At 34.6% G+C, this 10,611-nt stretch overlaps 1 protein-coding gene across 4 annotated transcripts in view; it reads right to left on the reverse strand.

Moving 5' to 3' along the window:
• The window catches only part of Cdh18 (cadherin 18, type 2), a 403,648-nt gene that overhangs the window by 6,220 nt on the left and 386,817 nt on the right, over positions 1–10,611 (reverse strand). For 2 of the 4 annotated variants that reach the window (XM_005386140.2, XM_005386139.2), the window contains exon 11: positions 1,882–2,133. In XM_005386140.2, coding sequence (XP_005386197.1) covers positions 1,882–2,133 — 252 coding nt within the window. The remainder of the gene's footprint in view (positions 1–1,881; positions 2,134–10,611) is intronic. The other 2 variants (XM_013515026.1, XM_013515025.1) reach the window with 2 other exon arrangements.

Raw genomic sequence — 10,611 nt, forward strand, 5'->3', positions numbered from 1 at the left:
TTTTTTTTCCGGTACCGGGAACCGAACTCACGACCTTGCGCTTGCCAGGCAGGCGCTTTTTGCCGCTGAGCTAAATCCCCAGCCCCAGCTTTGACCATTTTTACTGGTTCTGCACAGCATACTTGTCCTCTTTGACACAATATTCCCCTTGATCTTTGTGACATTACATTTCTCTAATTTTACTTCTTCCTGACTTCTGCACTTTTCTCTGCTCCCTCATCTTTCCTGACCTAGTGATCATACTCAAGTTCTGCAAGGAGCAGACCTAGTCTGTGGTCTCTCTGTATATTCATCTGTTGTGTGACTTTAGGAAAAAAAAAAAAGTATGTTTGGTGTCTGTAGCTCAGATGAAATCAGAGCCCACATTCAGCAAGAGACAGAGTTACCTGCTATCTCACTGAGATATCTCAGTTTTCAAAAGTCACTTTTGATTTCACATATTATATTTATATTATTGTTTTCTTTAGATTTACTCAAAATATGCTCATCTAAATCATACTATCTAAAGGAGACAGTCCAACTGCCTTCTTAATTGTTTTGTCAATGGGCTCTCTTGACAGCTTGAAATCTGATCTCCAATTAATTCATTGTGACCTTCTTCAAATTGCAAATTATATCATAAGACTGTCTTACTTTAAAGCTTCCTTTACACACTTGGAGTAAAGCCCACCCTTGCCCTACCTAGCAAGTCCCAAATGCCCTCATTTCTGCTCCTAATATTCCTGTCCATTTTAGTTTCATTTCATTTTACTCTTCACTCCATCTATGCATGTAACTTTTCATCCACGCCAGGAAGAAAGCAAGGACATTACTTTCAAAAATACGTAAGTCTCACCAAAACATACAGTTCTATTTTCACTTAAGTGCATATCCAAAAAGGAACAAAAGTTAAGTCAGCTAAGAGAAAGGATGAGACTAGAAAATAAAAATGAACATGTAACTCTCCAAACTTTGAAGCAGAAACGACTGATATAATTTACCTTTCTTATTATAAAATCTAGATGTGGTGTTTTGCTTTGCCTTTTTACTGTATTTTACCTTAAGTAGCAGTCTAAAGAGCTTGTGTAATATGATTCAAAACGAACATGATAATAATGACTATTAAAATATACTGTAAAATTAGACAATTTTTAGTAAAATAAAATGTAAATTTGAAATTTTAGAAATCTTACTGATTTGAATTTAATTAAATAAAATTTCGATATATTGGGCTAATGTAATTAAGAATCAGTGTTAAATTAAGAAAACAATGGTGACTAACAAATACTTTGGACCAATGGAATTTTCTTATTTATCATATGTTTGTGGTATCAGTATGATATTGTATATATTAGTATGTTGTGAAACATTAATTACAGTCAAGCTAGTTAACACCAGCATCATCTAAGTTATCCCCCTTTTATGTGCATGTAGTAAGGGCACCTAAATCTACTCTCTTGGCAATTTCCAACATAGAATTCAATATTATTATTAATTGCAGTCCCGTTCTTTTAGATTTGATTTCTATTCTTGTTTGTCCAATGTATATAACATCCAAATGCTCTGAGTCTTAATCAGATTCATTTTAGAATTATGTTCTTGGAAATAAATCTAGAAAATCTTTTCCAACATAGCATTTAGAATATCTTATGATTTCTTTTCTCAAATAAAGACTCGCAAACAGTTTCAGTTTACATTCTTAATCTGCTATTTCCAACTTTTCATCATATTTGAATCAAATTAATTCTATATTATAGTACTCTGAAAGTTAATTAAACGCGAATCTGCATAGTTATATATTCTCACCCACATGAATGCATGTCTTATACTTAATTATTGTAGAAACGGTCCACTCTTACTCAGATTTGTCATCGCATAACCGCAGGGTGCAGAACGACTTACCCAGGAGGATGACAACACAGAGAAGGATAGCGATGAGGGCGCCTGTGCTCAAGCCAGCGGAGGACAGAAAGGCTTCTGCGTGGCAGGTCCGCACACGCCCATCTCTCTCGCACGCACAAACCCTGATGGTGAGGGTGCTGCTGCTGCTGAGAGAGGGGATTCCACCATCAGAGATCATAATGGGCAGATAATACACATCCTGAATAGTTCGACTAAATCTCCTCCGCCTTGTCAGAATGCTGGCTGTGTTATCTATGACAGACATAAGCAAAACAAAATATACTTAGTAAAGCTGCCATTAAAGATTCACGTTTCCTTTAATGGATAAAATGTGTATGTGTGACTTTTCACTTCACCTTATGAAACAGACAAGAGAACATTAAGGGACAGTTATTATGGAGCTGGCATTGTTAGTATTTATTCTCAAACTGACCTAATTTGAAAGCTTGATACAGACAAACTGGAGGGGAAGGAAAATAGTAGGAAGAGGAGGGAGGAAGTCTTAAATACGTTGGACATGGATGCAGCAGCTAAAAAATGTAAGAAATAAAAATGACCTTAAACCCAGTATCCTAAACTTCATGGTGAACTGGGGAGACCTTCCTAACACTTCTGACTGTAAGTGATAGGAGCAGACTATTTTTACCAAATTATGTAGGTGATGTTAATACATTAAAAATATGTAAAAACCACTGGTACAAATTGCATTTCTATGGAAACACCACATTGGTACTTTTAAAAAGTTAACTATGATGTGAAGCTCTCTCATTAGAGAACTTCCTCATGGGGAAGTTAATGATGGATAAAACAGTTGATTCTGTTTTATGTGCTTCTTAAATGCCATATATTATAACAAACCCACAGAAACCAGTAGAGTTTGTTAAATGCTTTTCATTGCAAAAAAAAATTCATATTATGAATAGTAATTTTATTTGCTTGGAGTTCTAGAGTATAGATAGACTAAATTACACAGATCAAACCTGGTACATTCTAGACAAAATTAGTGTCAATTACCTTCTCACCATTTCACCACCTATGGATATTAATACTCTTGAGTGACTACAACCTACAGTATTTTATAAGTATTCTTCCTCATCCGGAATGTACATTAGTGAAATGACACTTGTGATACACATTTTGATGTGCTGTTCAGATCCCCTTCGTGAAAATAATTGTTGCCCTAGCTGCCAATGGGTGTATAAGCAAGGTCACACTCTTCTGGAGGATCATGTAACCAATGTCTGTTTCCAGGTTGTGAAGTTCAGACCATTTTCCTCCCAATTTTGACAGTACTGAGGAACAAGTTAGGTATAGCCACTCATTAATATACAGTAGGGGTTCTTGTCTTCATATCAAGTATTTCTATTACAAAAATTAAAATTCTGTTTTATATAGATATATTTACGATAGTCATGATCCAGTACATACAATATTTTTGTGGATTGCACATTGCTAAATTAATGCAACAGAAAGATAATTTTGCAAAATTCAGTGAAACATAGATAATAAAATACAAAAATTATATACATATTAGTATAGTTATATATGAGTTGTTGAAGGCATGCTATAGAGAAAATATGAGTGACCTATGGAGACATTGAAAAATATTCTTTCCTGGTAAAAGTAGAATTTAAAAATAAGTATGAATTTTCTATCCTGAAGTATGTTCCAGAATAGGAAAAGAGAACTAAGGAATTGCATTGTGGATATGGCATAGTAAGACAATAATCAGGGTGTACTTTTCCCAAAAACTTGACCTTTAAGGAAGCAGACACATCAAGTTATATGTATATTACTTCATGATAAATGTAAACTTGTTTCTATTTAACAATTCCTTAATCTAAGGAAAATGTAGGAACTAAATATTTATGGGAACAAACATATTCATGATTGTCATAACTGCTGTCCTGCAGAAGAGATTAAAGCACTTTTCCCTGGATCTCAGAAAATATGAATGTAGATATATTAATTAATGTGATGATATGCATTGCTAAATGAAAATTTCCTTTAATGTTTCTAGATGAGTGTACCCTTCACAGTATTTGCATAATTCTTAGAAATTTAATCTGAGTTATTATTAGAAATCAATAAATTTGCACTACATTTGGTCGGCATTTAAATTTTCTAAATGGAAAACTCTATGATATGGAGACACAAAAATGTTTTTTTTTCAACTTTCCAGCTGAAAGTTTGACTTTTCAAAAGAAAAGAGGATTTATGAAGCAATGAGTTTCCCACCTAGAAAGGTCTAACACAGCAAAATAATGAGCTCTTGACAAGGGATATTCTGTACTTCACCAAAACTGCAAAAGATGTTCTTGGCAGAAGACTCATTGAAATTGGAAAAGAAAACTTTTAGCACTGACGAATAAAATGACAGTGGTACTGAGAAAATGTATGTATACGTACACAGGTATATGCATTTGTGTAAGTATACAACACATCTTTGTGTATATATAAATATAAGCAACAAAATTTGCCTTACAGGAAGTACAAAATTAAGTGACAAGAGCAACAAAAATCTCTAAACATCACATAGGCTTAAAAACAAAATTATAGAAAGTTTTGAATAACTTCACCCTCAAAAAATTAATATGAAACTGCATAAAAAGAAATATAGAAAGATAGAACATTTGTAAAGAAAAATGATTTTCATCAACATCAGTTAACAGACTGTGTCCAATGATATGCACACATTTGATTCCTAAATTTAACCCTCCATAGCTTGAATGAAGACAGAATCTTGTAAAGAATTTTGATATGAAGCTGATATAGCTAATGTATTAGATTCATTTTCAGTGAAATTTGGAACAACGTGAACAAGACATAATGTAACAAGAAGTAAAAATAAAGATAAGTTTTAATCTTAAACTGTGGAGACTTTCTTTTGGGGAGAGATCTACAGATACAGAGGTACCCAACAAACTAAAATCATGTCGTAGAAGAAGTACTGAATATACTTAGTTTCGATGAATGTCTTTATTGAAGTATCATGTGTATTGTTTGGATCTACCAATCTAAAAGTGATATTTTAACCCATTACTGAAAGTTTAGAAAATCTGGACAGTGGGTAGAAAATCTCATAATGGGAAAGTAAGATAGAAAATCATGAGTTTGAAATGCTCCTTGAGACAATTATGTGATTATGTGCCAGACAAAGATAAATGACCAAAGAGTCTCTCAAAGTGTCTAGAAATTTTTCAGAAATATTGAAAAATTAATTTCTGCCTGAATACAATCAATAATACATAGCCCCTGTCTTTCTAGCAATCATAATATCACTTTAATTAATAAATAACTATGTGCATGCTTTAGTCTTTCCAAATAGATGACAGTTAATTCTTCATCTTATCATATAATTCCATGTCTTGTTCAAATATGTATACATATAGGACAGGAAGGATAATTGCCATACACATATGCAGTATTTGATTCATGTAGGTACTTTAAAAGTACCATTTTTATGACCTTGAAATGATTAAAATTTATATGTTTGAGAACCAGTAATAATTATAAGAAGAATGCTTTTCTTTTGTACCTATAGGAATTCTAAGCATATTTTATAACTAATGATAATTCTAAGGGAAAATTTCATAAATATTTTATATTAATATATATTGAAATAGATACTCTTTACAATGGTGTATTTATAGACACAGAAAAAAACAAAATGTGATAGTAGAATATGTTACAGGCTACTTCTGAAGTTTAGATATAATTTCATTAAACTAATGTTAGATATTGTGTTATTTTGTGTTGAATATTTCACCAGACCTTGTTGGGTGGATTTCACGCTGTGAGCTACTTTAAATTAAAAGAAGGTATGATTTTTAACATCCCCTGGGGCAAAAGGAAATCCACTTTCAACCAAAAAATTACTGAGACTATGTGTTCTGTGAAACTGAATTGTTAGGTTCTTACAATCTGCCTTCCATGTCAGTGGAATCCTTGCTTGATAATGCAAATAGAGAAGTATTCTTATCTCAAGCACAGGCTATTAAACAATGACAACAGCATCTCTAAGTCCTACAGACCAGCAGAACTATTTGAGATCTTTCTATGGGAACCTCTAAGGAGACTGAAATTTTTTTTTTTTTTGTATTTATCAGGTTAAAAAATATTAGGTAATTGAGCCTCAACTTCTACCATACAGATGAAAAGACAGGGACTCCTATTGTGTTTGATTTTGTCTAGTTCTCCAGTAGCAAGAAGACCGATTCATAATTGAACTATTATTAGATCCCAGGCATGAAACAATTGTGGTTGTGGTTTCCTGCAAAGCTCCTTTCACATAAAAGGTACTCGTCAAACAATGATTGGAGCTACACTCAGCAGGAACTTGTCTTCTGTTAGAGTTTCTCATTATGTTGGTCTGTGTTAAGAAATTAAAACCAAAATGAACTAACATAACTTGTAATACTTCAGCAGCATGATCCTTTTATGCTCTCAACAGTAGGCTTTGTTCTCTCTCTCCTGTTCCCTGACTTCTCCTTCTGTCAGGCTTAGAGTGACTCTAATCTTAGTTTCCAGACAAGATTCTGCCTGTTCATGTACATTTATAAACATGCTTGTGGCCTCATTTGTCTGAGTGTCATCCACAAATGTAGGATCCAATTCTCATTACATTTTGATTTGCACCTTGGAATGTCATTCTTTTGATCTTTTGCCCCATCTTTCTTACTAACATTTACATTCTGTATAAACACAGTCACTTGTTATCTATCATTTATTCTTCAAATTGACATGTGATTTTGGAACAATAGTGGTAACCACTTAATTGGACCACTTACTAGATAGGGAGATTTAGATAGGTCATGATGTCAAAGAAGATGAGATTCTAGTCAACTGTTTATCGGTTGTTATGGAGTAGTTCTTTTTCCATTTCTTTTGAGTCTGATGTTCACTTTCAACAACAAAAAACATCTCACACTGCAAAGAAGCCTGTCTATTATTAACATTTTAAAATCACACTTGAAACTGGTCCATCTTCTTTACCATTAATTATACAACAGGTTTATGTACAAGTCTGTGTATGCAACACTCTGTGTACCAGAAACAGAAAAATGCGACTACATCTCAAATAAAATTGTGACTCTTTAAGAATATCTGAAAATCTGTCCATGAATAATACATGAATTTGTGAAGTGTTAATTTAGGAGGAGAGAGGGGTAATGAAGAAAAACATGAGATGTTTCAAAGTCCAATTCCAAATATAAAATAATACATAAACCCATCATAATAATATACTAATTGCCAACCTAGAGACAGGAGCAGGAGCATATAAAATACAAATAGAAACTCCTAAAGCAATCTTTTACACATTCTTTATCATTTTCTCTTAAAAAAGTAGCATAATTTTTATTAGCAAATGGGTAAGCCAAAGTGGAAGAAACTACTTTTGGAGTCATTTGATTTAAAGTCATTGAAAAAAGTTGTGAGTATACATAATTAGAAAGTTTTAAAAGTGAACAGATAATTGTAGCTTAAAAATTATTTCAAGGGGGCTGGGGATTTAGCTCAGTGGTACAGCCCCTGCCTGGCAACAGCGAGGTCGTGAGTTCGATTCCTGGTACCGGAAACAGAACAGAACAAAACAAACAAACAAACAAATCATTTCTAGCTTCCCCTGCCTTGGTGGAGGGGGTCAGGCAGAAAACTCTTCCGGCAGTGTGTGATTCGTAGCAGGGAAGGATTTAAGGCAAATGTGTGGCACATATATTTTATGAAAATGATAGCAAAACAAGGTGGCATGACATGGTATGAATAGCAACACTTTTATCTTGCTTTTTTACTTTTTTTTTGCTTAATATCAGTCTGCTTTCCTTTTTTATCGTTGTGAGCAAGAGTGTAAAAGATGAGAAGCCGCGTGGTCTGACAAACCCATAAGAAACAATATGTGTGTGTATGTGTGTGTGTGTATTTGTAAAATAGAAAACAGAACAACAACAACAACAGTAGCAACAAATCAGTAGCATTTGAAAGGAGAAAGAGAACAAAATAATGTTTTTCTATCTAAATAAAAGAACCAGGAAAATGCAACAGAAAAATCTCTCCATTTAAAATTCACGCTTTTCTGTCTCAGGCCTGAGATTGTGAGAGGCTGTTTAACTTCTCTCTCGTGCAGCTTTTGCGTGTCTACTTTCAGACAGAGGGCAGTGAAGTCCTGCGGGTGTGGCTGGAGACCATGAGTACATGGAGACTGAGATTTGACTGGGAGGAAAAGGGAGGCAGGGTGGCTGAGAACCACCGTCCCAGCCCCCTCACCGGCAGGGATAAGTGACTCAGCAGGACGCAGTGGCTGCCACATCCATTAGAGGGTGTTGGCGGCTTGATTTGTAACTCAGGGCAGATTTTGTTCAGAAATGGGAGAAATCACTAACCAATCTCGTGAAGCCCTGTGGATAAAAACAGAATTTTAAATGGCCATGCTCTGTAGAGAAATTAAGCACATTACAGCACCAGCTGTGAGTTCTTGTTTGAAGGGCGAAAATAAACTATGGGGATATTGACTGCCGCAAATCTGAGGATGCAGAAGAAATATAAAATAACCAATTGAAAAATCCTCATGATTTGAAATTGTATGCAATTAAATACCTGCGTTTCACCACTGATGTACTAGGAGACTTGCAAGAGTTCTGAGGATATTTTTAAAAGTGACTTTGAAAATGTCCCTTAGGACCTCCCACTAGGCAGCCTTAGTTACATGTCCTTCCCAACAACCCCAAGTAGCTCTCTCACCCCCCTAAACCAGTAACTGTCTTCTGTCGCCTGCTAAGTATGTTGGTAAATATTATCTAGAAACTTAACAACATGATACTCGTTTTTACAATTTAAAAATGAGTATTATGAAAAAATAATAAAAGAAAAATAAAGGGAAAGCAGAACCAAAAGATTCAAAGTGCTGCAAAGATGTAAAAGGGAGAGTGTTAGTTTGGGTCACAATATCCCTGGAAGCTACCTGCTATAGTCTTGGTCACCGGCGGGCGTGCGGTGTTACTGAGAGATCCAGGAAGTGAGCCTTAAGGAAGAAAGTGACGTCAGCGGGGCCTACCAGTGGGTACTGGGACCGGGCCCTGTCTTCCATCTCTCTTCGTTTACCTGCTACCAGGGGAAAGCAGCCGGGTCCACAATGTGTGGCCTGCTGCAATATTCCCGGCTTCACCACAAGGCAAAACATTGGGGCTGAGAGAAAATGTACTGAAACCCCGGGGACTATGAGCTATACAATCTTCTCCACCTTAAGTGGCTCCTCCCAGGGATTGCACCATTGCACTGAAAACTGACTAACACAGAGAGCAAATAGAACTCAAAGTGAATCTGACAAAAATGATAACTTTGTACTTTCTTTATTGTTTAAAAGTATGTGCTACTCAGGATATAGCTCAGCAGCACAATGCCTGCCTGGCAAGTGAGAGGCTCTGAGTTCAATTCCCAGTACCCCAAAACAAACAAACAAACAAAAAAGAATTGACAAAGTCATGCTGTTGGGGATATAGCTCAGTGGCACAGTGTCTACCAGGCAAGCACAAAGTCCTGAGTTTGATTCCCAGGAACAACAACAAAAAACACAACAAAACAAAAATAAAAATATGTGTTGTCTGAATGTATTCATTTTCGAAAAATACTAACACCTATAAGTATGGAAAATATAATAAATGAATCTAGAGACTGCCTAAGAGGTTGGTATTTTTAACAGCAAATTGTAAAGAAATCATGCTGTGAATTTTTTAATTTGAACAACAAATTTCATGTGATTTGCAATTCTGAGAACAGAGAAACATAGAAATATACATACAATTAATGGTGATCTCCGTTTCTACTAAAACCTGTAGGATTTACAAATGTACCATACAGTTAGAATTAAGCCTAGGAATTAGTTGCACAAATCTCCCTGCATTAAATAGACCCTGTTCCCTCAAGAGCCAGCATGTAAATCATGAAAGAGAGTAGATGAACCTTGGTGGACTAATGATTTTGTGAAAGTAGGGGACTGTGTTACACTTGCATAACATGAATCACATTTGCAAAGTAATTGGAGGACTGCAACCTTGGTTCAAGCTTAAATTCATAAATTCTGTTACATTATGGCTATAGAGCATGTGCTGCAGATATCGAGTTAAGTTGAAATTATACTTGACACTTTTTGTTGCTAAAATTACAATTTTACTGTTTAATGGAAGATGATAGAACAAAAAACTGCCTTTTAATCAGCAAACATTTCATACTTTTCTTGCTGTAACATTAAAAATTAACTTCAAAGCTTTGATTTTAATTTATATAAAATTTCATTATTAGCAATATATTAATTTATGATATAATATAAGGCCAATGTTAAATAAAAATATTCTCAGTGCACATTTTATTAGTGTGTGTTTGCAGTCCGTAGCGTTGTCACTCCTTGTGTGGAGCTGATACATGGACGTAGCACGCACTTATTCCTTTTTTCTTTCTTTTTCCTACCTTTCCCTCTCTCCATCTCTTGATCCACTTTCTAATTAAGGAAGAGCTCCCTACTCCCTATGATCTTTTATTTTACTCTTCATTATATGTACATTTTACAGGACATATTGTAATAACAAATACTCTACTTAGTTATTCACCAAATCTAGAAGGGAGTATAATATATTTCCAGATCAATAATGAGGATTGTTTTCTTTTTCTTTTTCTTTTCTTTTCTTTTTTTTTTTTTTTTTGTTTTTGCTTTTGCTTTTTATTCCGCCTATATTTAAA

This window comes from Chinchilla lanigera, unplaced genomic scaffold (genome assembly GCF_000276665.1).
Source record: "Chinchilla lanigera isolate Chin_1 unplaced genomic scaffold, ChiLan1.0 scaffold00025, whole genome shotgun sequence".
Taxonomy (NCBI): Eukaryota; Metazoa; Chordata; class Mammalia; order Rodentia; family Chinchillidae; genus Chinchilla; species Chinchilla lanigera.